The sequence below is a fragment of the Balaenoptera musculus genome, chromosome Y (genome assembly GCF_009873245.2).
Source record: "Balaenoptera musculus isolate JJ_BM4_2016_0621 chromosome Y, mBalMus1.pri.v3, whole genome shotgun sequence".
In the NCBI taxonomy this organism is placed as follows: Eukaryota; Metazoa; Chordata; class Mammalia; order Artiodactyla; family Balaenopteridae; genus Balaenoptera; species Balaenoptera musculus.
Genome location: NC_045807.1, coordinates 211,398 through 237,616, shown reverse-complemented (window position 1 = coordinate 237,616; position 26,219 = coordinate 211,398). Strand labels below are relative to the sequence as shown.

The following is a 26,219-nucleotide window of genomic DNA, read 5'->3' as shown; positions in this document are numbered from 1 at the left end:
TCCACCTGCCAATGCAGGGGACACGGGTTCAAGCCCTGGTCAGGGAAGATCCCACATGCCGTGGAACAACTAAGTCCATGTGCCACAACTACTGAGCCCGTGCACCTAGAGCCTGTGCTCTGCAACAAGAGAAGCCACTGTGATGAGAAGCCTGGGCACCTCAACCAAGAGTAGCCAAAAATATATGAATAAATTTATTTAAAAAAAAAATGTCACAAGCTTCATGACACCTGTAAGCATTGGGAACATTGGTAAAAGTTAGGTTTGCCTGTGAGCTGCCTAAATGGCCTCTAGGTTCCTGCATCGCCGCATTCAGGAGCAGCTAAAGGACCTGGTAGAGATACTCCAGGACCCCTCGCCACCTCCCCTCTGCCTCCCGTCCACCCCGGGGGCTCCAGGTTCCTCTGATTCCTCTCACTTTGTTGGTCCTCAGTCCTGCTGGTCTTTGCAGAAGGAAGTGACTCATGAGAGCCTGGTAGTGGGTTCCACTGAGAATGCCTTCCAGTTCATGGATGAGCAGATGGCCCAGGAGCGGCATGGCCACCAAGTGGAGGGGGGCTGCCGTGCACTGGTTGTGGTCTACTTGCTAGGCAAGGTGTATGTACCCAGTGCAGGTGACAGCAGAGCCATCATTGTCCGGAATGGAGAAATCATTCCAATGTCCCGGGTGTTTACCCCGGATACTGAGCACCAGCATCTTCAGATGCTTGGCTTCCTGAAACCAGAGTTGCTGGGTGGTGAATTCACCCACCTTGAGTTCCCCTGCAGAGTTCAGCCTAAGGAGCTGGGGCAGAGGATGCTGTACCAGGACCAGAACATGACTGGCTGGGCCTACAAAAAGATCGAGCTGGAGGATCTCAGGTTTCCTCTGGTCTGTGGGGAGGGCAAAAAGGCTCGAATGATGGCCACCATTGGGGTGACCCAGGGCTTGGGAGACCACAACGTCAGGGTCTGCAGTTCTACCCTGCCCATCAAGCCCTTCCTCTCCTCTTTCCCTGAGGTACGAGTGTATGACCTGACACAGTATGAGCACTGCCCAGATGACGTGCTAGTCCTGGAAACAGATGGGCTGTGAGATGTCACCATTGACTGTGAGGTAGCTGCCACTGTGGACAGGGTGCTGTCAGCCTATGAGCCCATTGACCCCAGCAGGTACACAGCTCTGGCCCAAGCTCTGGTCCTGGGGACCCGGGGCACCCCCCTGGGACCATGATTGGCATCTCCCCAGCAACAAGCTGGGTTCTGGGGATGACATCTTGGTCTTTGTCATCCCCCTGGGAGGGCCAGGCAGCTACTCCTGAGGGGCTCAGCCCCAAACCTCCCACCACCATCCCAGTCTCTCCATGCTTACCCCTCTCCCAACCCAATTCTGAAGTTGTCTCCTTGACCTTCTTTAGTGGCAATTTAACTGAAGAAGGGGTGCCAGTTAGATCCAAAATTTTAGCTCTTGGCCAATAAACCAGATGGATTAAAAAAAAAAAAAAGTTAGGTTTGCCTGTAAAAAGTTTTGAAAGTATTTTTGGTGCCAGTGTAAAGGATAACCTTTAGGTCTACTTGTACGTCTAGATAAATTATGATTTTGTTATGTGACCTTTTAAGATCTGTATAAATTATGATCTATACATTCTACAATATCTGTATTTCTCCTTGTGCAAATGTGTGTATAAATATCAAAAATTCCTCAGTCTAAGGTTCTCTTATTATAATAAATTTACTTATGTTAATACGGGCATTTAAATTCTTGAGGAATCTGTAATCATTCAAGTAAAACAGAATAGAGGAAAATACAGTAGAGGTGTTTCAGAGAAAGTAATTAAACACAGACTATAAACTACAGAACTGGAGTTACCATAGTTACTACCCACCAAAGAATAATGAAAATATGTGCATGTGTGCAAAATAGTAGGGTTTCCAGAGCTCCTCACTAAATGTCTTAGAATTTATTGAGATAACTATCTCTAAATTGTCCTCCTCTTTATTTATTTATTTAATTTTGACTGCGTTGGGTCTTCGTTGCTGTGCGCAGGCTTTAGTTGCAGCGAGTGGGTCTTCTTTGCGGTGCGTGGGCTTAGTATTGCGGTGGCTTCTCTTGTTGCGGAGCACAGGCTCTAGGCGCGTGGGCTTCAGTAACTGTGGTGCCTGGGGTCAGTAGTTGTGGCTCGCAGGCTCTAGAGCACAGGCTCAATAGCTGTGGCACACGGGCTTAGTTGCTCCATGGCATGAGGGATCTTCCCGGACCAGGACTTGAACCTGTGTCCCCTGCATTGGTGGGCAGATTCTTCATCACTGAGGCACCAGGGAAGCCCTGTCCTCCTCTTTAAGTCAAAGTTTAAACATGTCTATTTCAGACCAAGGGAAATTTATTTACCCCCAACAAATAAAATTAGGTATTTCTTAAGATACCTATCAAAAATTAGCATTTTTCTACCCTTAACGAGTGGAGGTACAGCTGTAAAAGCTCTGTTACATGAAATATTATGCAACTTTCCTTTTGAAAAGAGTAATTTTTACAGAGACCTAGTTTTTCTGACAACTATAGTATTTATTTACAGCAGCTCGGATTAACGCCCCACTTTGGGATAAGTGCCGTAGACAGTAACAGTGTGTGGAGTGCCATTGGGTGGGCCCAGGAGACCACAGGGAAAACTATTCATTCCCTCCCGACTGGTATGTGGGCGCAAATCTTAAGGTCCTTAACCTCTTCTGTTACCACAAGGTTGAAAGGAAACGGGGCAGGGAGAGTCCGGGCCGCGGGGTCGTTATTTCCCAGCGATGCCAAAAGTCTCCCGTTCTGGGAGCGGAGATCAGTGCCATACACTAGTTGCAAATAATGTGAACCAGCCCCTGAGGAGTCCCACCGCCATGTAATACCTCGTGCTAAGGGACAGGTAAAGGAGATTTATCCGTCCTCGAGGCGCACTTAAGTCCGCCTCGAGGACGCACTTCCTGATCTCATCATTCGCCACCACTGCCTTCCTTGGTCATCTGGGCTACCGCGTAGCAAGGCCCGGACCCTCCCTTTTCAACAAGGGTGTAATTTAAACACCCGAACGTTTTGCTAAATCTGGTGACTACCCTTTCCGCAACTGACGCGTCAGCTAACCAATTACCAGCGGGAATTTCCTCCCCTTCCGGCCCCTGGTTGGGTCGGCCTCTGGTATCAAGCAAGTTCTGTGGAGCCGCAACTGACGTAAGACAACAAAGGTCACGTGAAAAGAACCGTTCGCGTCAATTGGCGGCGCCCGGCTTTGGGGGTGCGGACGTGACGGCGACTTGGGGTTCGCCCTGTGATACGGTTACAACTTTGTGCTGGTGCTGGCGAAGTTTGTGATTCTAAGAAATTCTTCCATTACAGCGAGGTTCCGCTTTTTCTGCTGTCCCCGCGAACCCCGCGATGTGACTCCCGGAGCCTAGCTCCGCATCCCTTGCTTTTGCTGTCACCTTGGGATTTTTCGTCGCCGCCACCTGTATGGGAGCAGGTGGTGGTGGTAAAGTTGGTTTGCCAGTCTCTCGAGGTTAGGGCGTCTTTTCGAGCTCTGGACTGGGGGTTGGTAGGTTTCAGCGTTGGGAGTTTTACATTTATTGCGTTTGCATGAAATCTTGCGGAGTGTCGGTAGCTACCGCCGCCGCTGCTTTTGGTGATGAGGGAAAGAAAATGGCGGCGGTAAAACCGAGCAGCGAGACCAAGGAGGGGTCCCTCAGCTTGACAGCCGAAGAGAGTGAGGCACTTAGTGGATTGGACAGGTACGGACCACAGTCATTCACCCAGCTGCTTCCACACGGGCTGGAGCCGCTGTTCTGGGAGACCCGAGCTCGGGTTGCCTCCGGTGGCGGCCCCAGGCAGCGGTCGCTGGGGTCGGGAAGGGAAGGGTCAGTGGCTTTACCCGAGCATTAGTTAACAAGTCGCGTGTCTTTCTTCCCATAGTCGACTCTTTGGGTTCGTGAGCCTTCACGAAGATGGCGCCAGGACTAAGACCCTATTGGTGAAGGTAAGGCAACCTCGGACCTACAGTGTTCTTCGTTCGCTCTCAGTGGGCTTTGGCTCCTGCGGCTCCTGAGGCGGATCAGACCTCGCTGTGGTCGCAAGTGAAAAATTATTTTTGCAAAAAGTACTTCGCTTGCTGCCTTGCGAAATTCTGAGTCGTAGCCTGAGAAGCAGAGAGGGCCGCACTTTGTGACCAGGCGTAACGTTGTTTGGGGGCATTTTCGTTAGGAAATGCTGTCTGAATTTTAGCATCACAAGATCCTGAATGTGTGCAGTTTAAAAATTATCAGACTGATATATCACTTGTGGAGTTTTTTTCTTTTGCAGTTTTTTCTTTGACGTCTGATTTTAGCATTTTAAGCTTTCTTATATCCTTGTTCTCAGAATGTGTAACTTGCAGTACTTTAGAGCAGTCAAGAGTATAAATTGGCTATTTGACCAGTACACTGATACGTGTTTGATCTGAAGTTAAGTGATTTGTTTACTTGTTTGCGTCTAGCTGCAGAGAATATTGCTGTGAATGCCACTTTATGATCATGTTTCTGGAGCCTTGTTTCTTGTGTCTGACAGAGACCAGGGAGCTTTCCACGTTTGTTTGTGTGAAAAGTTGTTGAGATTGTCATTTAGTTAATGGCTGCCCCTGTTGGCCAAGATGGCGGGAAATAGTGGGTGGAGAAATGACAAGGCGAGCTTTGAGGGAGGGAGGAGATAAAAACAAGGAAAGAGTAGCAATGAGTAGGCCTTTACGTAGGCTTGAGTAGCTCAATGGTGCTCAATAAAAACTAAGCCCTATTGTTTAAAAGTAGAGTTCTTGTATCGTTACCAAACTTTACAGCAGCATTCATAAACATTGAATGTGCTGTAGTCCGTTTAATCTTATGGAAACGATTGCACAAAGGCCCTCTAGTTTTCAGTCTCTGTCGTTTTCTGTCTCCTGAACAAAATTTGGTTGAAGTATTTTCTGTTGTCAGTTGGTTCCATAAAAGTTGGTAATTGTGCAACAAATGTTGCTTCCATTAGATATTTTTTTCTAGCTGAAATTGATAGCTGTGGATTTCTCATAGTTTGTAATGCAATTGAAAAGGAAATATTAAGTAATTTTCATTTTAAGATGTTTTCCCTGCCATGATTCTTATCTTTAGTTTGAATTTGTGTAATTAACTTTCTTTTACCTGTAATCTCACTTTTGTATTTGTTTTAAAGGCAAATAATGACCACGAACTGAACTGTAATAATTTTTTCACTAAATCTAGTCCATTTGATAAAACTTGAATTAAACTTTCATCATGTAGGTAAGAGTTGCTCCATTAAAATTATCACTGGCAAAATAAATATTGATGAGCTCTGATATGATATAAGCAGCAGTGATTGTTGTTCTTCATAGTTGTTCTTTAAAAAAATTGAGTATTTTATTTTCAGAGTTATTGCAATAGACTGAAAAAATTCTGACCTTAGGGGAATGTTATTATTATTATTTTTTTCAGGCATTTTATTTAACTCATTCTAGTGAGAGTTCTGTGGTATTTCATTGCGGTTTTAATTTTCTTTTTTTTTTTTAACATCTTTATTGGAGTATAATTGCTTTACAATGGTGTGTTAGTTTCTGCTTTATAACAAAGTGAATCAGTTATACATATACGTATATCTTCATATCTCTTCCCTCTTGTGTCTTGCTCCCTCCCACCCTCCCAGAATGTTATTTTATACTGCAGTGTGACTTGATCCTTTAACTTAAGGTTGGTCAAGTTGAGTCATACTGATGGTAATTTGGAAAAGAATGGGCAAATCTATTACTTTGGTTATGATAATGAAGAAAAAAAGTATTGTGATGTTTTATGTGTTCAGAACTTTAAATATCCATATGCATGAGTTCAGATAAATTCTCAATTAGTAGTGCTAAATGTTGGATAGGAATTTGGTATGAACTGTTCGGATACTGTGCAGTATCAGGTTTAAATTTTAAGGAGCTGTCTTCAATTATTAATTGTGAAGGTGAGCATGTCTTTCTCAAATTACAGTAACATTTTAATAGTGAGAAGACTTGAAGTTTCATTGTGTTTGGAAGATTTGTAGCTTAATAAAATGCTTGAGTAATGTTACATTTTGTTAAATTACTGTAAATGTTTTGAGTGAAATGGAAATAAATAATTAACTTGATTAACATTTAGTTTTGTGACTTGTGAATTCCTACCTCTTCCTAATGAAGACTCATTAACCTTAATATTAAAGTAACTTAAGTGCAGCGAAATATTCTGGGCTATGTGAGCGACCTCATGGATGCATCTCCTCCCTTTCTAGCTATATTGAGTTATAATTGGCATAAACTAAAACTGCTGGTGTTTAATGTGCACAGCTTGACAAGTTGGACATACTTCCTCAAAGGCTGTGTTTGAATTAGGCTCTTTTCTCTCAACTTTCCTAGTCTTCAAGGGTGCTTTCTTCCAATGGTTAGCTTCTCTGTCTCTGAAAAAAAATTTTTAAGTGTAAATGTTGTCACGTACCATTAGAATTGTTTAATAATAGATGCTTAAAACTCTGAAATATAAGAATTTTTGAAGGATTGCCATAATATACAGTGTTCAGAATTTTAGATTGAAAAATAAATTAGTAATGTATTGCTTTTAGTAATACTTTAAAAATAAGCTGTAAACAGCTAGTCATTACTTAATCAAAATTTTTGAACTATCACATGACCTTAACTAGGGTGCAGTTTAACCAGTGCTAACATTTAATCTTATGGTAACGTATATTTCAACTTTTTTTTTTGGCTGCAACATGTGGCATGCAGGATCTTAGTTCTAACCACTGGACTGTCAGGGAATACCCATATTTCAACTTATTTTTAAATGAGTGTATTTTAATTAACTAGGCCTTTTAACAGAAATTATCGACAGTGACTTTTCTTGCAGTTTAGAAAATGCTTTGGGTTGATTTTATGTTGGATAGAGTTGAAATAGAATTGTCCACTGAAATAAAAAATGCACAGCCTGAGAGCTCTGAGTTTCTGTTTTATTTGGGGCCTTACTGAGGACTCTAGACTGGGAGACAGCCTCTCAGTCCTGAGGCACTGCTTTGTATAGGTAAGAGGGGAGGTCAGTATGTATCTTGGTAGAAGGTTTACTGCTACTCATGAGGCACAAATATCTTAATGATTTAAGTGTTTTTCTAAGTATGGGAAGATTCAAGAAATTGGGTTTATAAAATTTTCTCTTGAAAATATCTTAACTATCTGAAGCCCTGCTTTGCCAGTTTTTTCCAGAGCACAGAGTGCCTCATGCCTGTTCTCCACCCTGATCTCCTTTCCGGGATGTTGAAGGTCAGTAACTGCCATGGCTAGTGGCTCAATCTTTGTAGAGGCAGATGACAAATGACATTCTTTAGTTGGCAGAATATTACTAATATAGTGTTGCTTTAAAAGAATGCTGGGGGAAGGTAGTCTGATGATTGCTGAGTTACCCATTGCTACTGTTGTTTGTTTAGAAGTATCTTTCTCAGTTTTTAGTCTTACCTACAGCAGCAGTCCCCAACCTTTTCGGCACGAGGCACTGGTTTTGTGGAAGACAGTTTTTCCACGGGGGTGGCAGTGGGGGTGGGGGAATGGTTCAGACTTGCCCACAGCTCACCTCCTGCTCTGTGGCCTGGTTCGTAACAGGCCCAGGACTAGTACTGGTCTGCGGCCCGGGTGTTGGGGACCCCTGATCTACATCGTGTTATTGAAATTTTGCTTTTTTGGGGTAAGTATGTTAACCAGTAAAAAGATTAGTAGGGAAGTTGTAGTTTGTTTACTATTCAACAATGTGTGTGGGACTTCCCTGGTGGTCCAGTAGTTAAGACTCCATGCTCCCAATGTAGGGGGCCCGGGTTCCATCCTGGGTCAGGGAACTAGATCCTGCATCCCACATGCTACAACTAAGAGCCGTCACGCCTGCATGCCACCACAAAGATCCTGCATGCCGCAACTAAGACCTGGCGCAGCCAAATAAATAAATCATACATACATACATATTTAAACACCGCCACCAAAAACAATGTGTGCTTTACCCTGAAGACTAGTTTTAGAAGAGTTGACATTTAAAAGTTTTTGAGTAATGGAAGTGGTTTAAAATTGATTGAAGGGCTTCCCTGGTGGCGCAGTGGTTAAGAATCCGCCTGCCAGTGCAGGGGACACGGGTACGAGCCCTTGTCCGGGAAGATCCCATATGCCATGGAGCAACTAAGCCCATGCGCCACAACTACTGAGCCTGCTCTCTAGATCCTGGGAGCCACAACTAGTGAGCCTGTGAGCCACAACTACTGAGCCTGCACTCTAGAGCCTGCAAGCCACAACTACTGAAGCCCATGCGCCTGGAGCCCGTGCTCTGCAACAAGAGAAGCCACCACAATGAGAAACCCAGGCACCGCAAAGAAGACCCAACGCAGCCAAAAATGAATAAATAAAATAAATAAATTTATAAAAAAAAAATTGAAGCATGCATTTTTCTAGATTTGATCTTAATGCATGGAGAAAAATTTATTTAAATGGTTTCAGAAGTGGCTTTTTTTTTTTAAGAAGTGGCTTTTTATACAGTGATATCTCAGTGGTGATATTTAAGGTACCCTTACATTATGTGTATTTTCTGTTTGCTGACATTTAAGCATATATTAATTTCCTTTTTTTTTGGCTGAGTCTCGCATCCTTTGGAATATTAGTTCCCTGACTAGGGATTGAACTGAGCAAGGGAGGGACAGGAGGGGGGTGGCCCACAGCAGTGAAAGTGCCAAGTGCTAACCACTGGACCACCAGGGAATTCCTTATATTCATTTCCATTTTAAGAAAGTTGTTTGGGTTAAAAAAAGTGACAATAGAAATATCATGTTTTGCTATTTAGAAATTGTCTTTAATTTGAGGCATTAAAAACTGTTTTCTTGTTAGGAAAGTTGTATTCTAAACCATTATAGTTTCAGTGCACGTTACTAGACACAGTTTTGGCTAGGCATTATGTAAGAATGTTAGTATAGAATTTTGGTATAACACTAGTCATAAAGACCAGAAGAGATTATAGGAAGTGTTTTCATATATAGGCACAATTCAGAACTGACAGGTTATAAATGGAAACTTTCTTTGTTTTTTTAAAATTAATTAATGAACTTATTTTTGGCTGCGTTGGGTTTTCGTCGCTATGCGTGGGCTTTCTGTAATTGCGGCGAGCAGGGGCTACTCTTTGTTGCAGTGCACGGACTTCTCATAGCGGTGGCTTCTCTTGTTGCGGAGTACAGGCTCTAGGCATGCGGGCTTTGGGAGTTGTGGCACGTGGGTTCAGTAGTTGTGGCTCGCGGGCTCTAGAGAGCAGGCTCAGTAGTTGTAGCACACGGGCTTAGTTGCTCCGAGGCATGTGGGATCTTCCCGGACTGGGGCTCGAACCCGTGTCCCGTGCTTTGGCAGGTGGATTCTTAACCACTGCGCCACCAGTGAGGTCCCGATGGAAACTTCCTTAGTTTCGGCTTTCTTTTTAAAAATGAAATAGCTCTAGTTATTTATTTATTTAGGCTGCTTTTGAGTTTTTGTTGTGTGCGGGCTTTCTCTAGTTGCAGCCAGTTGGGCTACTCTTCGCTGCGGTGCGAGGGCTTCTCATTGTGGTGGCTTCTCTTGTGGCAGAGCGCGGGCTCTGGGCACTAGGGCTTTGGTAGTTGTAGCACACGGTCTCAGTAGCTGTGGCTCACGGGTTCTAGAGCACAGGCTCAGTAGTTTTGGTGCACAGGCTTAGTTGCTCCAAGGCATGTGGGATCTTCCTGGAGAAGGGATGGAACACGTACAGGCTAATTCTTAACCACTGCGGCAGCAGGGAAGTCCCAAGTAGCTCTTTTTAGAATTGAATAAAGTGGGGAATATTTGACACTCTTATTAAGGTATGAATAAAACTGTTCTGTCGGATAGGAATTGTTGTGACTTGGGTCATAAAATTTGTAAGCCTTCAGTCATTAAACAAAAATGAAGTTTTAGTGCTTGGCCAACTATGGAATCAATGCAGACTTTTTTTTTTTTTGACACTGGTTACATGATTTTTTATTTTAAAGTTTGTTTTTGCATTGCCTCTTGTGATGCTTTGAGCTATTTGCAACTAATGCTAAATGAATGATACTAATATTTTTGCAATGAGGTGTCCAGAGAGCTAATTTACATTAAGGAAACTTATAATATTGAGTTGACAAATTAAGGCCTACCTGCACATTTATAGACTGTGGGGTTTGTTGTTTTGGCAACACCACGTGGCTTGCAGGATCTTAGTCCCGTGACCAGGGATTGAAATCGGGCCAAAGCAGTTCCAACCACTGCCGAGTCCTCCCACTGGACCACAAGGGATTTCTCTACAGACTGTTGTTAATGTAGGTTATTTAATGATTGCCATCTGTGAACTTACATTGAATCTTCAAATGATTGGCTTATAAATTGAGATAATAAGTCAGAGCAATAAAAAGTCAAGTGTGATAACAGCAAGATTTTTTTAATCTATAGAGATAATAGATATTTCTGCCTACTGTAGGAGAGGAAAAATCATTTTCTCTCCACTCTTCTAGGTTGTTGGCTGAAATCCCTCTGTAATAGAAGGTAACAGGAGAAAAGAGTTTGATAACATGTGTACCTCTGTATACATGAGAGATACCCAGGAAAATTGAATAACTCCAAAATGGCCCAAGCCACCACCTTAAATACCATTTACAGATTAAGGCAAAAAAGATGTTCGGGATGGGAGGCAAGTTAAGAGGGAAAAGTGTGGAAACAGAGGTTAAGGTTGTTATGTAGATTTAAATCTGGGGTTCTGTCTGTTGATGATAGTTTCTTGTGATTTAGAGTTTTCTATCTCTTCTTGGTACCAAAAGGGAGACATCCGTAGAGTGTTGTCTTCCCTTATAAATGTAAGTGTTCCTTATGTTTACAACTGACAACTTTATTCCATTTGCAGAGATACTCTTGGGTCTGTGGCTTCTCAAGAGCAAACACTTCAAAATAATCCTATCTATGCCAGAGGCTTTTTTGTGGTGGCATATTCTGCTACCTTTCATTATATTGAGTGTGTTACCCCTTAAGTGATGTAAGACAAAGACCCCAGAATGTCGGTGAAGAAGGAAAGTATAAAGTGCTTTAAAAGTTCACAGTAAAGATCAGTTTAACAAATTAAAGTTTGAATAGCTCTTTCTCAGCAGGATAACGTTTCTTGGTAATTGTTTTCTTGATTTAGAGCATATCGAAGTACTTTCTAATATTATTTTAAAAAACATAATTTAAAATTAAGATTTTAGCTCTTAGAAGCTTAAAGGATAATCTGTTGTAAGCTCTGTTCCTCTCTGGGGTCATTTTGTAGTAATATTTACTTATGCTATAGTTTTTTATCTTGAGACTTTTTAACGAGTATTCATTGATCAGTTTAAGAAGTTCTCTGACAGATTTTTGGAAGGATACTTGGGAATATTTAATAATGGTCATCTTGGACCCATATTCCAGGGCTGTTTTACGTGTTATGTTCCCAGCCCGTCTCCCCTTTTTTAACATGGCCGTATATAACTTAAAATACACCTAAAAGACTGTGTTAGTCGGTACCCAGGAGTACAGATTTTATATATACCTAGAAGTGGATTTGCTGAGTTATACGGTAATTCAAAGTTAAATCTTGAGGAACGAATTGTTTTCCACATGTTTTTTTCCTTTTTTTGGCTGCACTGTGTGGCATGCGGAACTTCCCAAACCAGGGATCGAACCTGCGCCCCTTGCAGTGGAAGCGCATAGTCTTAAGCACTGGACTACCAGGGGAGTCCTCTTGTGTGTTTTTTGTTTTCATAGTTTACCATTTCCCAGCTTTTCGCTTGGATTCAAAGTGTATCTTTTATAGGCATCCTGTAGTTGGCGCTTTCCCAAGTCCAGTCTGGCATCTCTAACTTTTGTTTGGAATGTGTATACTGTTCACATTTAGTCTCAACTTAAGGATACCTAGTCCTTTATTTGCTTCCTGTCTCTCTCATTTTTTATTCCTTTAATTAATTAATTAATTAATTGATTAATTATTTGGTTGCACCGGGTCTTAGTTGCGGCAGGCGAGCTCCTTAGTTGCAGCTCACTGGCTCCTTAGTTGTAGCACGTGGGCTCCTTAATTGTGGCATGTGAACCCTTAGTTGCGGCATGCTTGTGGGATCTAGTTCCCTGACCAGGGATCAAACCCGGGCCCCCCTGCATTGGGAATGCCAAGTCTTATCCATTGTATCACCAGGGAAGTCCTTCCTTTTTTTTTTTTTTTTTTAGTTGTATCTTTTAAAATTTATTGAAGTAAAATTCACATAGTATAAAATTCACCACTTTAATACTTTAAATCTATACAGTTTAGTGCTTAATATTAGTACATTCAAAATGTGTGGTTGTACTGTTACCTGATTTTGGACATTTTCATCATCACCCACCAAAAAACCCCAGCAATTGCTACCCGTGGCCCTTCTCTGCTCACCCCTTAAAAAACAAACAATATGTGGCCTTTTGTGTCTGTTTTTTTCAGTTAGCGTAAGGTTTGCAAGGTTCATCCATGTTGTATCATGTATCAGTACTTCATTCTTGTTTGTGGCTAATATTCCATAATGTGGATATGCCACATTCTGGTTATTCATTTATCCTTCGATGAACATTGGGTTATTTTCAGTTTTTGCCTCTTACGAATACAGTAACCCCTCCTTTATTCCTGGTTTTGCTTCTCTGGTCTCAGTTACCCTCAGTCAGCTGCAATCCAAAAATAAATGAGAAATTCCAGAAATAATTCATCATTGTTAAATTGTGTGCTGTTTTGAGTAGCACGATGAAATCTCTCCCTGTCTTGCTACCTCCTGTCCAGGATGTGAATCATCCCTTGTCCAATGTATCCATGCTGTAAATGCCACCTACCCCATAGTCACTTAGTAGCCCTCTCAGTTATCAGATTGACTGTCCTAGTAATTATGTTCAAGTAACCCTTATTTTACTTATTAATGGCCCCAAAGTAGAAAAGTAGTGATTCCAGCAGTTTATAAATTAGGCACAGTAAGAAAATATCCAAATTGCAATGTTTGTTATGTATGTATTGGGAAAAAACCATAGTACAATAAACCTTTGAAAAACATAGGTTTGAACTACAGAGTTCACTTAATTCTTTTTTTTACACAGTTAATATGTATAATACTATAGGGATACATGAATGGAAGTTGGTTGAATCCTTGAGTACAGAACTGAGGATGCAGAACTGGTGATAGGAAGGGCCAACAGATGGTGAACTCATACTTGGATTTTTGACTGCTTGGGGGTTGGTGCCCCTAACCGCTGCATTGTTCAAGGGTCAGTTGTGTATATAGGCTTCAGACATCCACTGGGGTCTCGGAACATATCCCCCAACTGTAAGGGTGGACTACTGTAGTAGATTTTGTTGGTGTTCCTCCTGCCTTTACGACACAGTTCTTGTGTGGTAGGTATCAGTTCTAAACATGGAATATGTCATGGCACTGCCTTCTGATCTCCGGTTTTAATGATGAAAAGCCAGCCAGTAATCAGATCATTTTCTGCCTCTCAACATAGTAAGTCATTTTTCTGTTGTTGGTTTCAAGATGTTTGATTTGTTTTTGGCTGTTAACAGTTTGCTTGTGGATATACCTACGTCTAGTTCTGTTTAGTTTTAGTCTCTGGACTTTCTTTAGCTTCTTGCATCTGTACTTAATTTTTCAAAATTCAAAGTTGTGGGGTTCCTTGGTGGTCCAGTGGTAAAGAATCCACCTTCCAATGCAGGGGACGAGGGTTTGATCCCTGGTTAGGGGGTAAGATCCCACGCCTGAGTGCCACAACTACTGAGCTTGTGCGCCTCAACTAGAGCCCCCGTGCTGCAAACTGCAGAGCCAGTGTGCTTTGGAACCCGCGTGCCACAGTTACAGAGCACACGCCCTGGAGCCTGTGCGCTGTAACTAGGGAAGAGAAAACCCACATGCTACAACTAGAGAGAAGCCTGTGCGCCACAACGAAGAGCCTGTGTGCCACACGAAACATCCTGTGTGCCGCAACTAAGACCTGACAAAGCCAAAATAAAAAAAATAATATTAAATAAATCTTTAAAAAAAGAAATAAAAGTTGGGAAGTTTCTGTGGTAATTACTTGAAATATTTTTCTATATCCTTTTCCTCTCCCCTGGGATTCTCATTACAGCTAGGTTGTAATGCTCGACATTATCTCCACAGGGGTCAGAAACTCTTTTTTTAAAGTTAAGTATTGTAATTGTTTTGGATTGGACAGTCATATCGATGTATGAAATGTATTTTAATGGCTCTTTTGCTTATTTCATACTTTCTGTTGAGCATATCAACTTTAGCTTTTCATTGTAACTATAAAAATAATATTATTAGCTCTAATTTCTGTCTGCTTTCTCATGGCTTTTAATTTGTGTTTAGATTCTGGATGTGTTTATTAATTTGAGCACGTTTTCTTTTATTTCTTTGAACACAATTTTCTTTATGAATATGTTTGTAATAGCACTTTTGAAGTTTTTGTGAATACGTATATAGATTAATTTGGGGTCAGTTTCTGTTGACCTTTTTTTTTTTTCCTTTTGATTAATACAGGTAATACTTTCCCTTTTTTTATGTGTTTAGTAATTTTTGAGTAAAAATAGGACATTTTAGATAAGTATTATAGCAATTTTCTTTGGGGGGGGCTGGATTTACAATGTGGAACTGTCTCCTCTGTGAATGTCTGCATGATATTATACATTTTTGTTTTTCCGTTTTAGCTCTGTAGAAGTTGTCTTACTGTCTTCATAGTCCATAGTTGGGGCAGAAATTTAAAGACACCTCAAACCCATGAACCTTCTGTTCTGTGTAGGATAATTATGTGTGGCTTGCAGAACACATTAAAAGTTGCAGTTTTTAAAATTTATTTTACTTTTGGCTGCTTTGGGTCTTTGTTGCTGCAAGCGGGCTTTCTCTAGTTGCGGCAAGCGGGGGCTACTCTTTGTTGCGGTGCGAGTGCTTCTCATTGCAGTGGCTTCTCGTTGCAGAGCATGGCCTGTAGGTGTGCAGGCTTCAGTAGTTGGGGCACGCGGGCTCAGTAGTTGTGGCTTGTGGGCTCTAGAGTGCAGGCTCAGTAGTTGTGGTGCACGGGCTTAGTTGCTCCAAGGCATGTGGGATCTTCCCGGATCAGGGACCGAACCCGTGACCCCTGTGTTGGCAGGTGGATTCTTATCGCCACCAGGGAAGTCCCCAAAAGTTGCAGTTTTTAAATCTCCCTTGACTTTCACTTGAGGCTGTCTTGGATCTTTCCCTTACATGTGTACTTTCTTATCAGCCATGATGTGCTTATGTGCTGCTCAACCCACACTGAGGCTGCAAACTAAAGCTAGAAAAGCCATGAGTTTTTGTCACCCACTGTCATATTTGTTACTTTTACCTTGTATGACTATGGGTTTTCACTAACTCGCCATTTGCATTTGACCTTTTATGTAGCAAAGCTGCTGACTTCATATCTGTTAAGTATACATTCTATAGTTGAAGCTTTAGCAGCTTCTCCAGAATAAAAGCTTCTGAGTTGTTTTTCTTTAATCTATTTCCAGTGTCCTGAAATTAATGTTTTTGTAACTTTCAAGATTGTATTTAAAATATTTTCCTCTCCTTCCTTTTTTTTTAAAGAGGGTATTAATTATTCTGTTAAATGGTGCCCTTGCTGGAAGTACTTTTTTGGGATACTGCATTTTGTGATGGGGAAGAAAATTTATGTGCAGTTCTTGGCATTGGGCCTGACACAGTGGCAGTTTATTACAAGTTAAATGTTTTATTGGGGGCTTCCTGGTGTCACAGTGCTTAAGAATCTGCCTCCCAGTGTGGGGGACATGGGTTCGAGCCCGGTCTGGGAAGATCCCACATGCTGCGGAGCAACTAAGCCCATGCGCCACAACTATTGAGCCTGAGCTCTAGAGCCCATGAGCCACAACTACTGAGCCCGTGTGCCACAACTACTGAAGCGTGTGTGCCTAGATGCTGTGCTCCAGAACAAGAGAAGCCACCTCAATGAGAAGCCCATGCAACGCAACGAAGAGTAGCCCCTGCTTGACGCAACTAGAGAAAGCCCGCACACAGCAACAAAGACCCAATGCAGCCAAAATAAATAAATAAAATACATAAATTTTTAAAAATATATTATTTTGGAAAAGACATTTTAATTTGAACTCAGGCAGTGGTTTAGAAATGAAGGGGACAATTTAAAGAGATTTCTTGAAACACACTTTCTTTTGGTTTTTTAAATATACTACTTGCATTGACTTCACTTCTGATTACACTTGAGTATCCTTTGCAGATTTACTCCTTTCCCTCCCCATTAGATTATGTTTGATAATATAAACCAAATGATATATATTTAAAATGTGCAGTTTGTTAAGACTTGGTATGTATATAAATATGAAGCCACCACTGAAAGCAACGTAGTGAATATAGCCATCAACCTCTCAATTTTCTTGTGCCCTTGTGTAATCATTCTCTTTTTAGCACTGCTGCCCCATTTGTCATTATATAATCACTGATCTGTTTTTTGTCACTAAAGATTAGTTTTGCAGTTTATAGAACTTCTATAAATGGAATTATACAAAATAAACCGTTTCAGTATTTCTTCCCTCCCTCAGCTTCTTTTCAGGTTCTTTGATTTTGTTCTGTCAGTAGCTTATTCTTTGGAAAACTTGAGCATCTTATTACTTGCTTCTCTGTATGTGTTCTTTGAAGTGCTTGTTCAAGTCTTTCCATTTTTGAAAGTTACTTTTTTTTAAACTCAGATTTAGGAGTTAAAAAAAATACATATATTTTGGTTTGGATTCTTTTTTTTGGGGGGGGGAATTATTTATTTATTCATTTATGGCTGTGTTGGGTCTTAGTTTCTGTGCGAGGGCTTTCTCTAGTTGCTGCAAGTGGGGGCCACTCTTCATTGTGGTGCACGGGCCTCTCACTATCGCGGCCTCTCTTGTTGCGGAGCACGGGCGCCAGACGCACAGGCTCAGTAGTTGTGGCTCACGGTCCCAGTTGCACCGTGGCATGTGGGATCTTCCCAGACCAGGGCTCGAACACGTGTCCCCTGCATTGGCAGGCAGATTCTCAACCACTGCGCCACCACGGAAGCCCTGGATTCTTTATCTGATAAGTAATTTGTAAAACATGTCTCCCATTTTGTGTATTCGTTCTCCTAATATTAGTGTGTTTTGAAGAGCAGAAGTTTTGCAGTTTTCATAAATTTCACCTTTTTTATTCTGTGGATTGTGCTTTTCTTGCTTTATTAAGGATGTCTTTAGCTAAGTTAAGGTAAAAGAGGTTGTCTTCTTTGTTTTCTCATGAATGTCTTATTATTTTATATTTTACCTAGATGTGTAATTTGTTGTTAGTAATTTTGTGCATGCAATATGTCAAAATTCTCATTTTTAATGAATAGATTTTCTTTTTTTTAAGTTTTATTTTTTGATGTGGACCATTTTTAAAGTCTTTATTGAATTTGTTTCAGCGTTGTTTCTGTTTTATGTTTTGGTTTTTTTTTTTTTTGGACTGCGCTGGGGCTTCATTGCCGCATGTGGCCTTTCTCTGGCTGTAGTGTGGGTGGAAGACGTTGTGTGTGGGCTTCTCATTGCAGTGGCTTCTCTTGTTGCAGAGCACGGGCTCTAGGGCGCCTGGGCTTCAGTAGTTGTGGCTCGCAGGCTCTAGAGCGCAGGCTCAGTAGTTGTGGTGCACGGGCTTAGTTGCTCCTTGGCATGTGGGATCTTCCTGGACCAGTACTCGAACCCGTGTCCCCTGCATTGGTAGGTGGATTCTTAACCACTGCATCACCAGGGAAATCGCAGTACTTTGGTTTTTTAGCCCTGAGGCACGTGGGATCTTAGCTCCCCAACCAGGGATCAAACCTGCACCCCCTGCATTGGCAGGCGAAGTCTTGATCCTGAAAGCTCAGCCTCCTGTTCACTGGTGCTGAATCAAATCTCAGAGACAGAGTTTTGGACGAAGTAGAAAAGGATAGCTTTATTACTTTGCCAGGCAAAGGGGGACAGAGCGGGCTCTTGCCTCGAAAAACTGTGTCTCAAACCCAGGAGAATTTGTTGAGGCGTTTTATGACAATGCTTCCCAAGGGTGGAGTTGCTGAGAAGTTTAGGGTATGTGCAGGGTCTCAGGTGATCTAATCTTGATGGGCTTCTCTGGTCTCTTTAATCCTGCCTCAGGTGGTTTCTTGGCTGCTCCTCCCTTGATTAGCAACTGTTTGAATCTGCCACTTGGGACTCATGGGAGGTCACGGAGGCTGGAGTCTTGCCTACAAGAAATGGGGGACAAAAAGGCCTCCTTGTCGCCCGTACCCAGGAACCCCACAGGGCCCTGCTCAGTTTCATTCTTAACCATTGGACCCCCAGGGAAGTCCCCAATAAATGGATTTTCAATTGTCCCAGCACCATTTGTTGAAAGGATTACTCCTTTTCCAATGTATTGGTTAAGCTTATTCCTAAATAGGCTGTTTTCATTTTCATGCAATTAAAAATACTGTCTAATTTTCCTTTTGATTTCTTTTTTCACCCAGGTTTATTTATAAATTTGCCATTCAGTCTCCAAATATTATGGTGTTTCCAGATACCTTTATGTTAATGTCAACAAAAAAATTAGTAGTCTAAGAAAGTAAAGGAAAATCTTCAAGCCAACTTGAGGATTATAACTTGGGAGACAGTCTTTCAGAAAGCTCTTAGGATCATTTCACCAGTTAGAAGTCAAGGCACAGTTATCTAAGTTTCCATGACAAAAGTTACACATCAGAGTAACATTTTGACAGTTTACATAGTCCAGCAATGCAAGTAGTGGGTTATTGTAACGCTTTACAGAATTGAGAAAAGTGTATTACCCAATAAATTACTTGGCTAGTGCCAGGAGAAAATTCCTTTTTTTTTGGTGAGCAGGTATCCCTAGGCCTCTAAGGGGATCTAGTTAACATAATATAGTATAGATGCCCAAGCACATTAAAGGGGAAGGGGTAGTGGCTCTAATGGCAGAGAAGATTTTATGTTAAATTTTTCTCGTCCTGCTTTAAAGTAATTTTGTTTCATCATTACTGGTTTTTAATTTAATTCCTTTGTTGTTAGAGAATATTCTTTGTATGAATTGAATTCTTTTACATGTATTGAAATTTATTTTATGATCTTTTTTGGTCCATGTTTTGACTGCACTGGAGAGGAATGTGTATTACTGTTGCCGGGTGGAGTGGTCTATGGATGTGAATTAGGTCAAGTTGGTTGACGGTATTTTCAAGTCTTACAATTCCTTTTTTTGGAGGGGGTTCTTTTTCAGTCTGTCATTTAGACAGAAAGATGTTATATTGTCTGGCTATAATTGTTGGCTTTTCTGATTCACCTCATATTTCTGTTGCCTTTTGCTCCATGTATTTTGGACACCATTTCTAGTTGCATGGAAGTTCAGGACTGTTATGTCCTCCTGGTATCAGATCTTTTTATCATTATTAAATTACTCTATTTATCTTGGTTATAGTCTTTATTTTGAAATGAAAGTGTTACCTGAAAACTGGGTTTGCCTCTTGGTGGATGTCAAGCCAAAAGGCGCAACAAAGCCAAAGACTGATGGAAGGGTTTATTACTTGCAGCAAGTAAGGAGAATACCTGGGATCTTTCCCAAAGCAGTGACTGCAGAATTGGGGAAATTTTAAGTTAAAGGTACATGCGTATTCATGAAGGGGCTTGACAAAAGAGAGTTGGGCAAATGTTGACAGAATTTAAGCTTTAGTTCTGTTGGGTTAAAAAATATTCACAACCTAAAAGTTGAGAGTTATGTTTTATTCGATGGGAATTTTTAGGACTTAAGGCCTGGGAGGCAGCATGTCAGGTAGCCCTGAGAGAACTGCTCTGAGGAGGCGAGTGGGGAGCCAGGTGTTTTGCAACAAAGAGCAGGTGTAACAGGGAAGAGCAAAATCAGACTCCACTTTGCATCTGTTTCATTGACTTTAACCTTTGCTTTTCATTGCTTTTGTTAATATAATCATACTAATGGCCTGCCTTAGGGAACTCTGCCCCTCTGCCTGAATGTTAAAGTGCCTTTGTTCAGTTCACAGGGAGACACTCTGACCCTGCCCACCTGTGAATGGCTGCAGAAAAGAAGAAATTAACACATCCCCTCCTGATGCTGGCCAAGCTAGGCAATACTAATGGGCTTTTACTTTACTTCCTCACTTCCTCCCCCTCTCTGTTCTGTAAAAGAAACTGGCAAACAGACCTGGATAAGATGGTGTTTCAGGGACCCTAGTTTGCCATCTTCTTGGTCTGCCAGCTTTCCAAATAAAGTCGTATTCCTTACCTCAACACCTTGTCTCCTGATTTATAGGCCTGTAATAAATTTGGCTTAGCCAGCCAGGAGCCTAGCTGCTTTGTGGCTAGCTGGCCCCAGTCAGGCGATGTTGGGGCAAGGCCCTAACAGCTGCCGGGACCATGTGTCCTGAGGATCTTCCCTTCAAAATTCCCTGAAGCAGCACTGGCTACCCCTGCCCTTGGCAGTTGGAGCAAGGAATCGACAAACTTCTGCAAGTCAATGGACTCGAATTTGGAGGGTAAGTCACTCCGGTGTGCACACGGGGAACATGTTCCCCCCTCAATTGGAGCATTGCCTTTATGGGACAAGCTAGTTTGTTTGGTTGGGGTACCCTGTTGGAGAGGGGAATTGTTCTTGGACTCTACCTGATTTGGAACCGGTTCGCTGGTTTTGGTTTTGGTTTTGTGTGCATCAATATTGGAATTTGTGCTTTTTGTGTTGGAATTTGCGTCTTTTGTGTTTTGGTGTTATCAAACTTATAAAAATGGGAAATACTCCATCTATCCCGAAGGGGAGCCCTTTGGGGTGTATAGTAGATAAATGGGCAAAACATAGCCATGAGCCTATGACTAAGAAAGACCTGATATACTATTATAATAGGGTGTGGACCCAATATATGTTAGGAACAGAAGAGTGACGGCCCTGGAGTGGCTTACTCAATTATTATCTGATCTCACAGAAGTATTTTGCAAAAGAGCAGGGAAAAGATGAGATTCCATATGCTGTAGAAGCATTTACTCTATTGCATCAGGAGGAAAAGGAATCAGAGGGCTGCCACCTTATGGTGTAGCACTCTGAAGGGAAACCCAAGGGGGAACCTGTTCTACAGGTGAAAGAGGGAGAAAACGAGAGTGGGAACGTGTTACTCCAAAACCTAAACCCCCTCTGGCCTATCCAGCTCCCCCACTGGCCAAGAAGCCTGCACTGGCAGTTCTTCCAGCTGCTCCCCCATTCTGCCAACATATTCACGCCTTTCACCATCTTCTGTTTCCCCTACCAATGGGGATCAAATAGAAGTTTCTATGATAACCCCCAAGGCACAAGGACATCGTTTAGTATCACCATCAAAGACCCGACAGGGCACCATGGTTGGACCGGGGTCCACCTCCGTAGCAGGACAATTTCCCTTGCACTGATATCCTGTTAGGAGGCCAGGGGACTCCCTTAGACTTGAGGCGTCCAATTCTAATTTCCCCACAGGAGCCCCGGGTAATTTTGACAGTGGGGAACAAGTTGATTGACTTTCTAATAGATAAGGGTGCCACATATTCTGTGATAAACACCAAGGTGGCACAGAAAACATCTCAGTCTATCCCAGTGATGGGGGTTTCTGGAGAAGTACAAAACCATTAATTCTTACAACCTCTAGAATGCCAACTAGGAGACCTTACCCTGAAATACAGCTTCTTATATATGCCAGAGTGTCCAATCCCCCTTTGTGAGAAGAGATCTCCTTTGTAAATTAAATGCTCAAGTAACTTTTTCGCCAGAACAGCTTGACATCAGGGTCCCACTGGAGCATGCTTTAAGCCTACACATGCCACTCATGGAAACCCCAGAGAAGGAAACAAAATCATCCTAGAAGAAACTTGTCTCTCTTTGAGATGGAAATGTCCTATCTGGTTTTCTCAGGAACCCTCATCCCTGCCATCTTTTTAAAATGCAAATTTTGAAAAGAAAGTAAAGTAATTTAGAAATTGACTTGTCAAGGGTAAATAGAAATCCTAAGTGTCTTTTCTGTAAATAAAAAAATTTAACAAGTAAACTTGATTTGTTCCATCTACCGGAAACCCAACTTTAATGCAGCTACTTATGTAAATTGATGGGTTTTACATTGCATTACCTGACTCAGGGCTGAAATTTTGAAATGAGAACTATGAGGTCTTTCTGTTTGTGTGTTTGAATGTGTCTTTGTCTTTGGATTACATTGCTGAGGTTGACTTGTGGATGAGCTCTGTTAAAGTGGCTTAAAGAAAAGTAAGCGCTTACAAACCAAACAATTCTAAATACAAGAGAAATTAAGCTAAATGAGTTTCAGGTTCATGTGAACTAGGAAATATTTAGTATTAAATTAATACCTGGTATTGATGTTTAAGTTTGTTGATGCAATTTATATAGACACGTCTTTAGAGGCATCAAGTATAATACTTTCAGTGCACCTAGGTGTAATAGAACTTAAATGAAATCTTGTTATATCTGTTGCAAATTTGTCAGCAAGAAAAATCCCTTGATGTGATTTAACTAAAGTAAATGTAAACAAGATAAGAGCCTTTAGGTAAACTCTATAGGAATAATTATGTTCTGAAAATGATCTAAAAGTCTCTCCAGATTTCGGTACTATTACTTGCCTCTTGGTCTTCACTGGAAAGTAAGATTTTTAAGAGTCGGGGATTCTAATTTAAATATGTATTTAAAGCTACTGAAAATAATAAAACATTTCAGTATAGAGTATGTAAGCGAGGTATATGTTTTGAGTAAAAGGAGTTTTACGCATGGTCAGGCTGAGATTAACCTAATTGAGTTTTTAAAAGTAAGCTGGTGCAAAACTTGAATTTGGATTTTCTCTCCGTTAAGAGGACAAGTTTTCTTAAAATGTTGAACTGCCTTTGATAACAGGTTTTAAGTTTCTTTACCTTTGAAGTGATCAGTTCTATATTTGCCTTTGAAATGTTTTACTGTTACCTTGGTTTAAGTAACTATTGTTTCTCAGTGACCTGTGATCCTATCTGACTGAGTGTTCTAGACCCTTTGAGATATATATATATATATATATATATATATTTCTTTGTTTTTTGACAAAACTTCCTAAATCAAATTCTGATAAAGTTCTTTCGGCCTCTGGCTAACTTTAGTATGCTTCAAAGGGCTCCTGTAACATCCCAAAGAAAGATAGGTTTGTTCAGTATGTTAAATTACATGGGAAGAACTGTCAAATGAGTAGTAAATCTTCATAGGTTATATTGTATGGTAAATGTCACTAATATAGACCTTCTAGAAATTATGTAAAGTTCCTGAAATAAATATATGTCCTGGTATAATGTTATAATTTTAATCTTTATCTTAAAATGTTGTAAGTTACAGCAATTTGGATAAACTTCTTTGCCAAGAAAAATTGTAATCATTTTTAACCTTGCCTCTTTAAGACCTTCATCATTCATAGGCAGCTAAGGTAATGCTTTGCAAAAAACTGCCACATCTTCAAGAAGACTTGTAAAAAGGAAACTTTAGCCAATAAAAGTTTCTTATAACCTTTAGATAATACCACTGGACTGAGTAACAAAGGACAAAACTAATAGGAAACCTGATAATTTTATTCACATCAATGGTAATTAATTACATGGGAATAAATGAACTGATGAATATGATGTATAACTTTATGACTTTGGGAAATATACTAGCTTTAATCTTTATTTTCCAGAAAACTTTTCCTGTTATAAAGTATTTCTTTGTGAACAAAGATTAAGCATTTATCTTTTTCTCTCTACCTGATCCTGCCAGAATTTGGCCTCTCCAGCTGGCTCTCCTGACTTGATATTTTATTGGGACTGGATTACAACTAGTTATCCTAATCATTGCTTTAATTTGTTCTTCGTTTCCAAATTGTTTGTGGTTTGTGTCTCCCTGATGCACTGTGACTTTGTTAATGTTACTAGCTGCTTTATTTATTTACGTGCGGACTTTCTCTAGTTGCAGTGAGCTGGGGGCTACTCTTCGTTGTGGTGTGCGGGCTTCTCATTGTGGTGGCTTCTCTTGTGGAGCACAGGGCTGTAGGCGCATGGGCTTCAGTAGTTGTGGTTTATGGGCTCAGTAGTTGTGGGCACAGTCTTAGTTGCTCTGCGGCATGTAGGATCTTCCTGGACCAGGGCTCGAACCTGTGTCCCCTGCATTGGCAGGTGGATTCTTAACCGCTGCACCTCCAGGGAAGTCCCTAGCTGCATTACTTTTATCCTGTTTATTTTATAAAATTGTTTTCTCTTACAGTACGTAGTGTGTAACCAGGCCTCCATACGAAATAGATGATGGCTAACATCATGAGGAAATAGATTAAATAGATTACATTTATAATGTAAAATAATTGTAATAGTGTGATTTCTAGGTATGGGAAGAAGCAACAAGGGAAAATATCTCCTGGATCATATTAGACTATTTAGAGGATCCAGAGAATCTTTAATTATTGATAGGGCCTAATCCAAAAATTAGCACCTGGAGTGGCATATCAACAATTTTTGCCTGACCTTGGATGAGCCTGCCAGTTGTGGGACAAAATTTGATCATGAAATGTCTCCCAAATATTGGTCAAATTCCTGACGAAGAGGGGAAGATCTGAGGAATAGAATGCTTCCTGCCATATCAGTCAGCAGCGATTGCAGCCCGCCAGCGTGAGCCCATGAGCCCTGAGGAAACTCAGAAAGGAGAATACCTGCCATCTAGCAGCCATCAGACTGCAGCCACTCCCTCAGTTGAGCTGTGAGGAAACTCAGGATGTGAAAATATAGGATACAAGCCTGAGATACCTGAGGTGTATATCAAAGGAATAATTTCAGTGAGCCCAGACTCATGCATATTCCCATATATAGAAAAATGCTAAATTTCCTATCTTGAGATGCTCCTGGGTTTGAAGTCCTAAAAAAATTCCTGCTGAATAAAACATAAATCTCAACTTTCAGGCTGTGAATATTGTTTAAGTAGACATTTTCCAAAGAGGAACAAAAGAAGACAAATCTCAGCATTTGGAACAACTGGCACCAATGGTGGGCACTTTCAGAAAGATCCATCTGACGAAGCAGTTAGAACGGTTGTCACCCCTTTTTCCACAATATTGTGGAGTGGACATTGACAGTGGGGAATTTTAACAGGGAAGAGCAAAACTGGACTCCACTTTGGATGTTTCTTTTACATTAACCTTTGCTTTTTGTTGCTTTTTTAACATAATCATACATAATGGCCTGCCTCAGGGAACCCTGCCCCTCTGCCTGAATGTTAAACTAAAGTGCCTTTGTTCAGTTTACAGGGAGACAATCTGACCCGGCCCACCTGTGAATGGCTACAGAAAAGAAGAAATTAATACGTCCCCTCCCCATGCTGGCCTAGCCAGGCAATACTAATGGCCTTTTTACTTTACTTTCTCATGTCCTTCCCTTCTCTGTTCTATAAAAGAAGCTGGCAAACAGACCCTGACAAGATGGTTTTTTGGGGACACTAGTCCGCCATCTTCTCGGTCTGCTGGCTTTCCGAATAAAGTTGTATTCCTTTCCTCAACACCTGGTCTCCTGATTTATTGGCCTGTCATTCGGCCAGCAGAGCAAGCTTCGACTCGGTAACACAGATAGTCGGAACATCAAAAGATTACTGTTAATTAAAGAAAACCAGATATCCCAAGTTAAGGAATTCAGCGCTTTCCTATGTGTGAGACGATACATACACTGCGCTCACTGGACTCATTCTTTTCATGTGCACCTCAGCTCTCTGGGGCCAGTATCCTGTATTTTCTTTCTTTCTTTTTTTAATGTTTATTTATTCATTTTGCTTACTTCGGGTCTTAGTTGTGGTATGCGTACTTCTTAGTTGCAGCAAATGAACTCTTAGTTGCGGCATGCATGCAGGATCTAGTTACCTGACCAGGAATCGAACCCACCCCCCCTGCATTGGGATCATGGAGTCATATGCACTGAATTACCAGGGAATGTTTCGGAGTCCAAGCTCACTCTGCTGTCTGCTCACGATCACTGATGACATTTTTGATTGGATTGTGGGAAGCTGACCTGTCTGTGCATTGTAGGTGGTTAATCAGAATGTCTCCACACTTTGCCAAATGCCCCTAGGAAAGGAGCAAATCCCTACCCCCAACTCCATTCTTCTTGTAAAACCACTGCTGTCACGTTGTTCA

General features: G+C 41.3%; 1 protein-coding gene and 1 pseudogene across 7 annotated transcripts in view; both read left to right on the top strand.

The window, feature by feature from the left end:
- The first annotated feature begins 280 nt into the window (after nucleotides 1-280).
- On the top strand, nucleotides 281-1,301 carry LOC118889444 (annotated as a pseudogene).
- A 1,980-nt stretch (nucleotides 1,302-3,281) lies between these two features.
- The window catches only part of LOC118889450 (lysine-specific demethylase 6A-like), a 161,951-nt gene continuing 139,013 nt past the window's right edge, over nucleotides 3,282-26,219 (top strand). For all 7 annotated transcript variants that reach the window (XR_005018535.1, XR_005018536.1, XM_036841207.1 and 4 more), the window contains exons 1-2: nucleotides 3,282-3,744; nucleotides 3,926-3,989. Coding sequence is in view for 5 of the 7 variants with exons in the window: in XM_036841207.1 (XP_036697102.1) it covers nucleotides 3,593-3,744; nucleotides 3,926-3,989 (216 nt within the window). In the remaining 2 variants the exon portion in view is untranslated. The remainder of the gene's footprint in view (nucleotides 3,745-3,925; nucleotides 3,990-26,219) is intronic.